At 50.9% G+C, this 14,547-nt stretch overlaps 1 protein-coding gene across 1 annotated transcript in view; it reads right to left on the reverse strand.

Moving 5' to 3' along the window:
* Positions 1-8,292: 8,292 nt before the first annotated feature.
* FLT4 (fms related receptor tyrosine kinase 4) overlaps positions 8,293-14,547 on the reverse strand; it is a 42,650-nt gene continuing 36,395 nt past the window's right edge. Inside the window, exon 30 of the mRNA XM_055430740.2 lies at positions 8,293-11,276. Within this exon, the coding sequence (XP_055286715.2) occupies positions 11,081-11,276 (196 nt within the window). The 3' untranslated portion in view covers positions 8,293-11,080. The remainder of the gene's footprint in view (positions 11,277-14,547) is intronic.

The raw sequence follows: 14,547 nt of genomic DNA on the forward strand, positions 1-14,547 counted from the left end.
CAAGTGGGGACCCTCAGTCTCATAACGTTCATCATCACCGTCACTTACTGCCTTGCTGTCAGAGATGCTGGGTTCTTCAGTGCCACAGGGTTCTTGCTGTAACGCCAATATACAATGCACTAGTTCTTCCAAGCGTCTCTGCACATTTCACACTAGTATGGCAACACATAGGGCATGATCCATATTTGCCTTCAGGTCAATCAGGAAAATCCACCCCACAGTGCCAGCAGCAGTCCATGCATTCTTGTTCGGCAAATGGGAACTCACCACCTGTAACACCTTTTCAGTGCTATCCAGTGAACTGTCCACTGCTTCCCAGTCTTCCACCAGAGCCCACAATGAGAGATTCGCAGCCACATGGCACCACATGCTGTATGGTGGCCACTGGCTTCCTCCATCCAGTGGAGTCTTAGGCTTCCCTACCTGCTGGGTATAGCTGATCCTGTTTGTGATGCCAATTGTCTCACTGTATCTCACTGTGTGCACTGCTTGCTGAGCCCAGGATAGGCAAAGCAAGGGCTAAGAGGCTGGAAAAAGACCCGAGGAGCCGCAGGAACTGCAGACACGTTTATTCTTTCCTGGCTGATGCAGTACCGTAGCAGTAGACACATTACATTCTCTCCCCTAGTGGCTGACCCAAGTGACACAGCCATGAAACAGCAGTAAACGCCACTGCTTTCTAGGTGCAGCTCATATAGCCCTACAACATAAAGTAGCCTGTGACCAAGCGAGCACCTCATGATGCTCACTGGCAGTGCTACAAATGATCTCAGCTCTTACATAGGCACTATTTACAAAATGTGGGGTGAGAGAGACTGAACATGCCATGTTGGTCAATTTGCTCTCTCCCCACATGGTGGCTGCCAGCATTCCTCAGCTTGTGGCCACACCACTCCAGTATCTGAGTGATCACACATGATCACACTGCCTCTTCCTTTTATATGTGTGTGTGACAGAGAAAGAGAGATAAATCTCTGCCTCCCTCTTAGAAGACTTAGATGTGATTTCATTCAGGGCTCATTGTATTATCCAGGATAATCTCCTTATTTCAAGGTAATTAACTTCATCACATATGCTGAGAGTCTTTTTCCACATAAGGTAACATTCAAAGGTTCAGGAATTAGAAGCTGGATATTTTGGGGATACTTCTAAGGCCACCTCATCCTGCAGGCTCTGCATGACATCCCCATCAAGCCAGTAGAGGGTGCTCAGAGGGATCTTGGAAGCCCACCTGGCTCAGGGCGAGGTGTAGAGGTGAGCAGAAGATATCAGTATCTGCCTGGGCCTCCTGGAACTGGATCCTGCACGCCTTCCTCCTGCTGGCAGAGGGCTGGGGAGATGTGCAGGTGACACGACCAGCCTGTCCTGGGCAGCTCTGGCAGTCCCAGGTGTAGTTCAAACACCAAATGGGGCTGAGGCAGACCATGGGGCTAACCAGACCTGGGAGCCAGACGCTCAGACGGCGTACTTCCACAGGGAGCCTAGGGGCGTTTGCAGCCGCCTCTGCCTGGGCCTCCTCTGTGGCTCTGACTTCAGCAAATCCATGGAGAGGGCATCTGGCAGCGGTCCCTGTGTCACAACACAGGGACCAGTGGCTCCTTCACACTGGGCTGGGGCTACCCTGCAAGCCACTCCCTGCCCCTGAGGTCCCAAGAGATCCCCCATTCTCTTCTTCTCTTTCTGTTAGATCAGCATCTGTGTTCCTGAGCCCTGTCTGAGAATCTGGCTAAGTAAATTATTAAGCAAACTGGAACAGATTATGGACACCAATTCCACTTCTCACTGAGGGTTAGGGTTAGGGTCAGCCCTAACCCAGCTTTGCCTTTCACACCAGTGGGCAGCTGGAGCCTTGGTTACTATACATCATTGGAGGGTTCTTGATGCCCACAGTTTTTTTGTTTTTGTTTTTTTTTTACAATAACTCACTACAGTGTAGTCTCCTCATTTCTGTGATGTTCCTCAAGTATAAACTCCTGCGTCAGTCTCTGAAGCCAGTGCACATACAAGCCTGGAAACAGCCCCTACGGTGCCTTGCCTCATTCCTTGGTGCTCCTTTCCCAAGGAGGGTGGGGATGGAAGGGCAGTCTTGACATGGTTCCCAGGATCCTGAGGCCCCTTTGCCATAGCCTGGTCTCAGAGACTCCCCCTGCCCTTATGGCTACCCTGTCCCCTTCCAGGGATGTCCTCGTGGGCCAGGACTTTTTCGCACCAACCAACCAGGAGAAGATCCCTCCCTATCCTGTCCTGAGTAGTCACCGTGACTCAGGCAGTCATGCCCAGGGCCCTCCTGGGAGCCCAGATGAGGCCATCCCAGCAAGGCTTCAGGGTTCTCGCTTGTGCAGGTCGGAACAGCTGATGGTAAGCCGGCGGGGGGCGGGCGGGGGGCAGCACAGAGGAGAAAGCTTGCTGGGCTCGGAGCTGCATGGTCCTCCCAAAGGTCACACCATCAATCTCTGCCAACACCTGCTTTTGGCTCCTCCCTCTTCCTCCTAGCTCATTCATCTGGGCCCTAGGCTCTGAACTACGTCACCAACAGGTCTATTCCTGCCTCCATGGGCACGTTCCCTTGGGTCAATATTTATCTGGCTCCCTCGACTACTTCCTTCTTCCCCTCCCCTGTGCAGGGCCCTCCTCTCAGAGCCCTGCTGTGGGGAGGGTGGACAAGGTCAGCTGCCATCCACATGGTTTTGCTGTGTGAAAGGGGTGCACTGCACTGGTAAAAGTGATGGGCTATGGCTTAAGCAAAGAATGAATTCTGCCTTCTCAGCTAGGCATCTGGCAGCCAGCAGTACCAAACCTCAGACGCTGTTTCAGGCTAGGGTGACAAGCTGCTATCCACAGGCCCAGTGTTTCACTGCTCCAAGTGGCCAAGCTGTGTCCTGTATGATTAAGTCCAGTTTCCCTGTTTCAGCCTGAGCTAGAGTGGGGTCCTACAATTCATGGACTGAAGGTATGGTCAGCAGTGGTTCCTTACATGGAGTGGCATCACCCTTGTGAATCAGAAGAAAGGCAGCTCAGAGAATGCTGGTGACCTGCTAGGGGTCTCCAGCCGGTTCCAGGTGTGTCGGCAGGGTCTCCTTGGTCTCGCCTTATGCCTTGTAGTGCCCTCAGGACTGGAAGGTCCCCCGCTGACTAGCACCTTGTGCTGCCTCTACACACAGGGGCTGGGAGCAGCCACCTGCCAACTGAGCAGTGGGAGTTGGTGGATCAAGCCCCGAGGGATGTCCCAGCCCAGAGCCCACCATACAGAGATGCACTCCCTGCCATTCCAAAGTGAGGACTCTCTGAAGCTTATTCACCAGCTTCAAACCCAAGGGTTCAATAACAATCCCTCTGTTATTCCCATCTCTCACAGGCCATGGAGGGAACCATGATACCCATCTGTGCCCAGGGTGGGCAGACCCCCTTCTAGGGTGTCCATGCCTTACTGTACTGATCCACACAAACCAGCTCTGATGGACATCACCCTGGGAGACATTCTGACCTGTCTAACTGGACCTCATGTCCCATGGAGGCTGACTGAGGCTTTCAAAGATGCTGCCTTACCACCTTCCAAAGCCCTCAATTCTGTCTCTCCAACCTCTCTGAATTCTTCCCTTAGCCCCTTTGTATTTCCCTGTCAGTATCCCTCACCCCCTCACCCCCAACCCTGCACTGGGCTGATGACAAACTTTTCCTCCTCTGGCTACAGCTGGGAAGCAAAGGGGTTTCCACCTGGATCTGAAGAGACAGAGGTGCTCTCGTTCCGCTGTGCACCAGGCCAGGGACGACTCACTCACAGTGGTGGCTGCAGCCAGCTGCTCTAGCAGATCCTCAGAGGAGGCTCACTGACTTCCAGAAGGTGCCAGTTTGGTCTCATACAAGCGATACATTTTCTTCTATTAATGTCATCTTGACTGTAATCCTCCTGAAAATAGGCTTTTCCACCTCCCCTGTCTATTCTCCTACCAAAGACCTAACCAACTAGCTGAGAATAACTGTCCCCATCCTGTGGCAGCAGTCCCTGAAGTCTCTGTGATTCCTGACAGGGGTATTTGTGGGTGGCTGAGTTCCCATTTATTCTGCCACGGGGGGATGGGTGTGGAAATGGGTGTATGTTTGTGTGTGGATATGGGGCTTCCCTGATGGCTCAGATGGTAAAGAATCCGTATGCCATGCGGGAGACCTGGGTTTAATCCCTGGTTTAATCCCTGTGTTGGGCAGATCCCCTGGAGAAGGAAAGGGCAGCCCACTCCAGTATTCTTACCTGCAAAATTCCTTGGACAGAGGAGCCTGGCAGGCTACAGCCCATGGAGTTGCAAAGAGTTGCACACGGCTGAGCAACTAACACACACACACACACGTATGGATAGATAGATACGGGGATAGAGGGATGGGTGCAGGCATGGTGTGGATAGAGGGATGGGTGTACAGACGGGCGGGTGGATGGCACAGTGGATATCTGGATGATGAGAAGGAGAGTGAGTCGATGCAGGGGAGGTGTTGGTGTCGGGTACCACTGCAGACAGGGTCTTTCCAAGCTAAATTAATGTTGCATTGAAGGACATGACTTGGTGAGGGCAGGGCTTCCTCCTCAGTGTGGTCACTCTTAGGGGGGCATTTAAATTGTTACCTCATCATCAAGGTGGCAACGTAGCAAGTCACAAGAAACTAAGGCCCAAAGGGGCAGTGCCTGGCCCAGGCCACCCAGCCTCAGGGTGCCGTGGTTACCACTCTTTGCTGTGAGAAGCCTGCAGAGCAGCCTGGCCCAGGCTCTCTGCCCAGCGGCTCAAGGCACCCAGGCCCCACTCAGATGCACTCAGGGGCAGGCCTCCATCCTGGCGATGTTGCAGTTCCCACTATGAACCTGCATATGGACATCTGGTGGGGTGGACCCCAGGACATGGCCACGGGCTAGCCCCTCAGACACTGTCTCCAGCGGATTATCTGGGCTGAGCACCCAGCCTCAAGAGTTGGCCTGGCACTGCTAAAGACAAACGGCCCGAGGGATCCACGTGGGGGTTAGGGAGGCCAGTGTCTGTGCTGGAAGCTGCTTTCTGGGTTCCCCCTGCAGACAGTGAACACTGAGTTCATGGATCCTGTATGTCTGAGGGTGCTGACAGGGCTGGGCGTCCTGGCCGACCCACTCGGATGTCCCTCTGTCTCTCCAGGAGCCCAGCATTGCCACTCCATCCAGCAAATCCTGGGTGCTTCCAGTACCGCTCTCACCTCTCTTCTCAACTATTTCTTCTCCCACTTGGACGCTGGCGCCTGCCCAGACCTGAGGAAGTCGGGAAGTTCCCTCCCTGGGTGTGGGTCAGGCCCCATGCCCCCATTGTTCTCTTGTCCTCGGGGCTCTTCCCCTGGCACTTGGGCTCCTGGACTGAGAATGCCCTGGGCCTCAGGCAGTGTGGGTAGAGCAGGTTTAGGACTGGCTCTTATAGAAGTCCACTTAGGAAAAAGGATTTTTCTGCATATCTAGGCTGCAGTCCATGGGGTCGCTATGGGTCGGACATGACTGAGTGACTTCACTTTCACTTTTCACTTTCACACATTGGAGAAGGAAATGGCAACCCACTCCAGTGTTCTTGCCTGGAGAATCCCAGGGACGGGGGAGCCTGGTGGGCCTCCGTCTATGGGGTCACACAGAGTCGGACACGACTGAAGTGACTTAGCAGCAGCAGCAGCAGCAGCCTGGATAAGGACCCTCTAAGAGTGGAACTCCTCTGCCCTTCTGGCATCTTCCAAAGCTCTCCTCTCCTGTCCCTCACAGATCACTCTGGCGCAGCCCAGCCTCTTCCCACCAAGATGTCACCCAGCTCCCATGGGGTCTTGTTTTGCTCCCTTAAGAGGTGTGCTTCTCAGAGCATACATGCAATTCGAAGATCATTGCTGCTTTCTCTAAACTTTGCTTTAAAACAAGAACCAACTCCTCATTTTGGGCTCCTAGTCCCACATCATGAGGAATGCTGGGCTGGAAGAAGCACAAGCTGGAATCAAGATTGCTGGGAGAAATATCAATAACCTCAGATATGCAGATGACACTACCCTTATGTCAGAAAGTGAAGAGGAACTCAAAAGCCTCTTGATGAAAGTGAAAGAGGAAAGTGAAAAGGTTGGCTTGAAGCTCAACACTCAGAAAACAAAGATCATGGCATCTGGTCCCATCATTTCATGGGAAATAGATGGAAAAACAGTGGAAACAGTGTCAGACTTTATTTTTGGGGGCTCCAAAATCACTGCAGATGCTGATTGCAGCCATGAAATTAAAAGACGCTTGCTCCTTGGAAGGAAAGTTATGACCAACCTTGATAGTATATTAAAAAGCAGAGACATTACTTTGCCAACCAAGGTCTGTCTAGTCAAGGCTATGGTTTTTCCCGTGGTCATGTATGGATGTGAGAGTTGGACTGTGAAGAAAGCTGATCGCCGAAGAATCGATGCTTTTGAACTGTGGTGTTGGAGAAGACTCTTGAGAGTCCCTTATACTGCAAGGAGATCCAACCAGTCCATTCTAGAGGAGATCAATCCTGGGTGTTCATTGGAAGGACTGATGCTAAAGCTGAAACTGCAATACTTTGGCCACCTCATGCGACTAGTTGACTCACTGGAAAAGACTCTGATGCTGGGAAAGGTTGGGGGCGGGAGGAGAAGGGGACGATGGAGAATGAGATGGCTGGATGGCATCACTGACTCTGTGGACATGAGTTTGAGTGTACTCCGGGAGTTGGTGATGGATAGGGAGGCCTGGCGTGCTGTGATTCATGGGGTTGCGGAGAGTCAGACACGACTGAGCGACTGAACTGACTGACTGACTGAGTCCCATAGGGTGGGCTCCTGCCAGCCTCTGCACCTCACCTCCACCAACACTCTCCAGATTCCTCTTTTCTTCTGATTTAAGGCCTTCAACATCAATCTCCCTCCCTTGCAAAGCTCTGCCCACATGTCACTCCTTACAATGGGGACTGTGGGGACAGAGACTCTGCCGTGTTCCAGGGTCTAGGATGATGTATGGCTCAGAGCAGGGGCCGATGCTAAGGAGCAGTGGTAGCATTAGTTCAGAATCAAGGGATGCTCAAGTGTACCCTCAGCCTGATTCCTCCTAAAGCAAGTGACTCATGACTCTGGTAGAAACGAGCAGGAGCATGAGGCTGGGGAGGAGGGGAGGGAGATGAGGGAGTGAGTGGGCGCCCTGTAAGGGGCTGGGGCCTGAGAGAAGAAGAGAAGTTTCTAGGAAGTGGGAGGGGCTGAGGGGTCAAGAGGTGGGAACACTGTTGCCTGGCGAGCTGCTCCCTGACAGTGCCCTGCTGGCTGAGCTCCTATTCATACCGACTATCTGGTGCTCTGGGGACAGACGGCGGGTGGGGACATTCAGTGCAGCCCTGAGCACCCAGCCCAGGTGGCACCAAAGAGGCCCACAAGGGCAGCCCAACTTGGAATTGGGCACAGTCGGGACACTGGCTGCCACCACATGTGGGCACACTTTGGGCTGGGTAACCAGGCAGGCATCTGGATGGTTGACTCCTAGGTTGAGACATTCACGAAGGAAAAGTGGCTAAATTCAACCAATGATATTATAAAGTTAAAATGTCCAAACTCAGTGGAAGTCTTTTCGGTATCCACGTTAAGTATTATTATAGAGGTAAAAATAACAGCAAGCCCAGTACCACCAAAAGCTGCCTTTGTGGGGAGGCACTCTGTCCATGAGAGTGGCAAACAAGACTGGGATAGTGGGCATCACCTCTGGGGGTGCAGGAACATCCCTGAGGAATGAGAAGTCTGAACAGGGTGAATGACCAGGACCCGGCCACAGGGTGGCTTCTGGCTCCTGACCTTTGCTGGGTCTCTGTCTATTCCCGAGGTGTCCACTGGGCCGACAGCTGCGTCCATGGGACATGGCCCACTTTCCTTCCTGAGCCTCTAGCTTTGCTACTGGTCTAGCCCTTCCTGGTATGTCTGAGGCTGTGTCCAGAAGGCCAGTGTTACACACTGATCTAAAGTCACTATGTCACTTGTGAAATAATACAAACGTCCCAGGGCAGGGCTATGGAGGGTCCTGCCACACACTCCTGACATGAGTTCATCTCTCTGGGTGGAGAATGAAGTTGGGGTCTTAGCTCAGAATCCCTTGATATTGAAGTGCAGGCATTCCCTAAGTCATCCCCGATGCACCCTGCACCCCTCATATCCTGTCCTCATCTGTGGTCTGTGATGGAGATGTTCACAGGCTCTTTCTGGAGGGGGCAGGTGAGACTTGGGGAGGTGACTGCAAGGACTCAGCTTGGGTTGTGCTCTCAGGTCCATGGGCCACCAGAGCTCAGGGCCTGAAGTAGCACTGGGTTTCAGTAGGTGAGGACAAAATGCTGTCGCTTTATTCATAAAATAAACATTTGGGGAGTGCCCATTCTTAGCTCTCAGAAGCCAAGTTAGGCACTTCTCAACCGAGTGGAGCCCTGAGTCCCACTGCTTCCAGTGCCCTCTGCTGGTGGCTTTGGGGGACTCCACAGCAGCGTGAAAAACCTGGCTTAACATTCAAGAAACAAAGATTATGGCAGCTGGTCCCATCACTTCCTGGCAAACAGACGGGGAAAAAGTGGAAACAGTGTCAGATTGCATCTTCCTGGGCTCCGAAATCACTGAGGACAGTGACTGCAGCCACGAAATTAAAAGACACTTGATCCTTGGAAGAATAGTTATGACAAACCTAGACAGTATATTAAAAAGCAGAGACATCATTTTGCTGACAAAGATCCATATAGTCAAAGCTATGGTTTTCCCAGTAGTCATGTATGGATGTGAGAGTTGGACCATAAAGAATGCTGAGTGCCGAAGAATTGATGTCTTTCGAATTGTGGTGTTGGAGAAGACTCTTGGGAGCCCCTCGGACTGCAAGGAGATCAAACCAGTCAATCCTAAAGAAAACCAACCCTGAATATTCATTGGAAGGACTGATGCTGAAGCTGAAGTTTCAATACTTTGGCCACCTGATGTGAAGAACTGACTGACTGGAAAAGACCCTGATGCTGGAAAAGACTGGGGGCAGGAGAAGTGGGTAACAGGATGAGATGGTTGGATGGCATCACTGACTCAATGGACGTGAGTTTCAGCAAACTCTGGAGATACTGAAGGACAGGGAAGCCTGGCCTGCTGTAGTTCACAGGGTGGCCAAGAGTCAGACACAACTGAGTGACTGAACAATAACAGCCTTTTGGGCAGAGAAAGAGGGCCTGAGCTGCCTCTGCTGCCGTTTCCTTTGCTTGGCCTGTCCAGTGGCCTTGTAGGGCTGACGGTCAGAAGGGAGGAAGGCTAGAATAAAATCTTAACAGAGATCTGGTATTTAGCTGAGAATCTATTCACTGTAAATCAAGACTGGCATCAAATTTATTATTATCTTTTGTTAAATATTTTATCTTTTTGGAGCATATGTTCTGCAAGGGGCAGGGGGAGGTTTTCTTCTCAATACATTTTTTGTGTGTGCAGTTATGTGACAGGAGCATAGGTGGACATGTGTCAGGAGGGTCTTGGGCCTGGGCCACTGCACGGAAGTCCTTGAGATGCTTCTCTGATTGAAACACCCTCTGGACTTCAACCAGGTAAACCTGGGACCCAGGTCTCACAAGCAGGTGATATCAGGGGAGAAGGACACCTGGGGACAGTTAGGATTACAGCCACACTTACATTCAATGTATCTAAAAGGAACAATATACAGCGTGGTGGTGGGGGGCGGTGGTTCCTGTGGGGCATGCCCCTGCTTGCTGCACGGCCGCCTGTCCTGCAAGCGTCTCATGGTGCGGGGGGGGTGGGGGGAGCGGGGTGTCAACCTCCATGGTGCTAACTGGGATGAGGGTCTTTCTCCTGGGGTGTGGGTGGCCAGGCAGTGTAAACTAGGTGGGGTGCCTGGGCGGAATGGCTCCAGCCTCCAGAGGGTCCTCCACTGTTCTGTGACAGCAGAGGCTTGACCTGCCAGACCACTGATGTCAGTACAGATCAGGGGGCAGGAGACAGGGCCTCCACGGTGGTGTAGGGACGTCTGTGGATTGCCTCCTGGTATACAGCAATACTGGTGGGCCCTCTGGGCCAGCCCCAAAGCCTTTCTTGAAGGAACCCATAGTATTTGCCTCTCATAAGGATGTTCACAGCTTGGGTGGTGCCTTGGGTAGCAGATCCAGGCCCCAGAGGGAAGAACCAGGTGGTTTTCCAGTGGGCAGCTCTAGACCATCAGATGACTCTTCCAACTCTGGACCAGGCAGGTACAGCTGGGGGCCTTCTCCAGAAAGAGGTTGCAGCCACAGTTGGGTCTTTTACGACAGCAGTTGACTGGGTGTCAGAGGCAAGAATTTTCCAGATTCAGAAACACCTTTCCTGGGTTCCCTTCAGACTGAAGTTTTTAAAAGTAAATTCTTCACAGCAGCTCAAATAGCCACTGAAATTCTAATGAAGAAAAAAACCACAAAACAAGCCAATGTTGAATAGTTCTCAGCACTCAGGAGAAGGCTGCTGTAACTGGTTTGGAACTGCAGAGATGGCTACTCTGAGCTGCTTGGTCAGGCTCAGGAAAGATTTCCATTCCTGTCCACTCAAATTTCTCATTTGTTGCTTTGAGTTGGAAATATGGCACCTTCTCTGAGCCTTGGAGAGGCAAATGAAGAAAGCCATTCCCACGGAAAGGGGCAGTATTTGGGGCAGGGCTGGGAGACCACAGTTCAACCTTGACTATTATGGTATTCTCGTATTTCTCATCAGAAGTCAGGGACCACACCATCTACCATGCTGAGATGAGGCACCCAAAGACGTATTTCCTATTTGGGTGCCCAGCCCAGAGCTGGCCCCTGTGGATGTTGAACTAAGTGGAATATGAATATGAAGGGGAGGAGGGCCCCAGGGATCTGCAGGGTGTCCTGGGTAGGCATGGTGATGGAATTGAAGGGAATGCTGGAGCCTGGGTTTTACTCTTCCTAGCTAAGGAGGAAGAGATGCCTCCTGGCCCAAATTAGATGAGACAAGCTTCCAGCCTGGGTCTCTAGCCCTCTGTTCACTGGCCAGGCGTGACCCCCACCCACTGTCAGAGCCCAGGGTCCAGGGTGGCTTGTCCGAAGCTGCTTTAGTAGCTGCTGTCTGTGAAGAAGGGCGCTTGGGCGGCTGGGGTGCTGGCGCTCTCCTCTGGGGGCCCCGCCAGCTCCCCGTACTCGCTGTTGTAGAACACCTGGCCCCGGGGCCCCGGGTTGGGCCGCCGCCTCCCTTGGGGGTCGAGGTGTGCCGTGGTCACGTTCACATTCCTGCCTGGTGCTTTACAGCTGCTGAGACAGGAAGGTGACATCAGTCAGAAAAGAAGAACGATTGGAACTGTGCTCAGGTCTGACTGGAATCACCAGAAACAACCAAAGCGACAAGCAAAGCCAATGGAAACACACACAGATTTGACTTAAATAGAAAAACAAAGCAATGTGCCTGCTGGCAAACACCAGAATGCTCTCTGTCGCGTGCCTGGACGCGGGACAGCGGAGGAAGCCCTGCTCCACCCCAACCTGCTTCTCTCCCAGTCTTGCTCATCTCTGTCAAAGGCACCAACACTGATTTAATGTCTCAGGCAGCCAGGGGTCATCCTTTCCTTCTCCCTCTCCCAGCCCGCACAGCAGTCCTGTCCTCTCCGTGCTACAGTGCACGCTCCGCCTCTCCTTCAGCGTGAGCTGCCATTACTGCGAGCTCTGTACTGCCCTAACACATCTTCTTTCTCCCACTCATGCCTCCCTATAGGCCAGCCTTCAGAGATCCCTCAAGTCACACGCTTCAACACAACTCATTCACTACAACTCACTCTCTGAATAAAGTCCAAGCTTCTGCCCCTGGCCCAGACGGCCCTGCAGCTTCCGGTCCCCTCCTGCCTCACCGATGGCCCAGTGATTCTCCCTCCTTAGCACCCGTTTTCTTTGAACTTTCTGAAAAGTTGCTCCATTGTTTTTGCTTTGCATGGTGCTATTGAAAAGCCTGATGCTTCAATCTCTCTCTTTTTTTTTTTTTTTTGGTGACTTGGTGTTTTACCTGAATGTTTATCTCTAGTTGAACCTGATAGTTCAACTAGGATATGTCTCAGAGTTTACTCTTTTTGAACCAGTTTTCCCAGGTACCCTTTTAATATGTAGATTTGGTCTCCTTTCATTTAAGAGCATTATCTTGAATTACATATTTAAATATTAGTTCTATTTTACTTCTGGCATTTTTCTTCTTCAGAGACACCAGTTGTACATATGTGGGAGTTTTCTATTTAACTTCTAAAATCTTCACATTCCTTCTGACCCTTTAGACCTCTTGATTTATTCTTGACCTCTTTTCATATCTATCAAATGTGCCCTCCACTGCAAGTCTGATCACATTTAATTGTCCCTTGGGCACTCTGCTCTTCATTTTTGAGAGGATTTGTCTTTTATTTCAATTCCTTCCATAAATTTAGTCGGCTCCCATTTGATATTGTCACACTTTGTCCATTTTTATTCTGAATTTTTGAATTTATGATTCATAGCGCAGCTACTTATTTCATTATGAATTTATGTCGCTGTGTTGTATCACAGTTTTTCCATGCTGTTTTTGGAGTGTTTATGGCTACTGAAAAGTTTTAGTTATGATTTTCTTTTTTATTCTTATAATAACTCTGTATGGATAGTGCTCATTTTTTTCTGTTCATGCTTATTCAGGCTGAGATTACCTTATGGATTTGATCTGGACTGCAAGGAGCTCAAACCAGTCCACCTAAAGGAAATCAGTCCTGAATATTCATGGGAAGGACTGATGCTGAAGCTGAAACTCCAATACTCTGACCACCTGATGCAAAGAACTGACCCACTGGAAAAGACCCTGATGCTCGGAAAGATTGAAGGCAGGAGGAGAAGGAGACGACAGAAGATAAGGTGGTTGGATGACTTCACCGACTTGATGAACGTGAGTCTGAGCAATCTCCGGGAGTTGGTGATGGACAGGGAAGCCTGGTGTGCTGCAGTCCATGAGGTCTCAAAGAATCGGACATGATTGAGTGACTGAACTGAACTATGCTATGGCAGAAGGGCCAGGATTGTAGGTGTCTCCATAGCTTTCTTCATTCAGGAGTACTGTAACAGCGTAACACCTTGAGTCCAACTGCAACCCTCTCTCCAAAGGCTCCACTCATGTCCCACGCTGTACTTGCTAGTGGGGACTTGCTAGTCACTTGAGAGGGAGTGTTGGACACCTCCCCGGCTGCTGCTGTGCAGCCATACTGACCAACCACAAGCTTTCAGGCCTCCCTTTCGCCTAGAGCTGGATGAACTGCCGTGTCACAGGGAATGGGATATGGCATCCTAAGGGCCCCTGAAAGGACTGGGTGAGTCACCTTGAGGTGAGGAAGAGTTAATTCCCACAGGGTGAGCACTAACCGGTGGTTAACAGAAGATAGGAAAGAACCGAGGAGATCAACTCCTTCCTTCTCCCTGACAGATGCTCTCAAGGCACACTGCACCCGACCTCTGCATCTGTCTGGGGAATGTTCCATTTGCTAAGTGACCGGCTATACCTCTTTGTGGCTCATCACAATGTGTTTCTCAGGGAGCCTGAGAGGAGACTGATGTCCTCTGTTGCTCCCATCATGATCTTCACTTTCTGTAATGAGGAGACCCTTGGGTATGTAGCTGTCTTTCGAACTCTTCATATAATCTTGTTTCTATAAGACTCTTCTCCAACTCTCTTCTTCCTTGTCCACCAGGCACCTGAGATGCACTTTCCCCTGCTGCTCACTGTCCTTTCAGAAGCAGTGCCTTCCTAAGGCCATCGTCCTACTGCTCACACTCTGGAATCTCCTCAGTCTGTGTGGCCACGGTCCCAAGGACCTGGGCAGTCCCCTCCAGGGGGCAGTCCCCAGACTGCTGTCCTCGGCCAGGCTGCGGGCACGGCTCTGCTGGCTCTGCTGCTGAGTTCTCTACTCACACACAACTGGAGTCTCTCCCTTGCTTATGTCACAGTCACGAGCTCTGAGAGGTCTTGTTTCACGTGCTGAGTTTAGAAAGATGTGTGGAGACTGGAATTTAAGTAGTTAACTTCCTCTGGCTCATCCTCTTTCTGAAATACTTTTTGGGAAGATTAAAATAAAAAAAAAAAACTGGTAAAGAAAAATTAGCCAGAAACTATTTTTGTTGAATAAATAAAAAGCATTAGTTTTTCAAAACTCAGTTACTCATAGAGGTTACCTGACAGAATCAATAAAAACAAAGAAGGAGGCCAAGATGCATGCTAGAGGTGCACCAATCATCTGCAGGCATACGACCCCACAACCTCTGTGTTCACAGTGCTGCAAACATGCCTTTGTAGGCTGCTGGGAAGGTAACAGATATTTGGCTAAGTTGCAGAGATCTTAATGACACCCACCAGAAAGGCAAAGACCCCAACTATCCTACTGTGACATAGTTAACACCTGTGGCCTAGGGTAAACTATTCAATGATAATACCTATTGATTAAAAAACAGCCTAGGCAGAAGACAAGTAAAACTACACCAGTTGACCTCAAAAGGGGTCCCTGATAGACACAGGTGTCACACAAGGATCTAA

The sequence above is a fragment of the Moschus berezovskii genome, chromosome 8 (assembly GCF_049115385.1).
Source record: "Moschus berezovskii isolate FMDL1 chromosome 8, NW_MosBer_1.0, whole genome shotgun sequence".
NCBI classification, from domain to species: Eukaryota; Metazoa; Chordata; class Mammalia; order Artiodactyla; family Moschidae; genus Moschus; species Moschus berezovskii.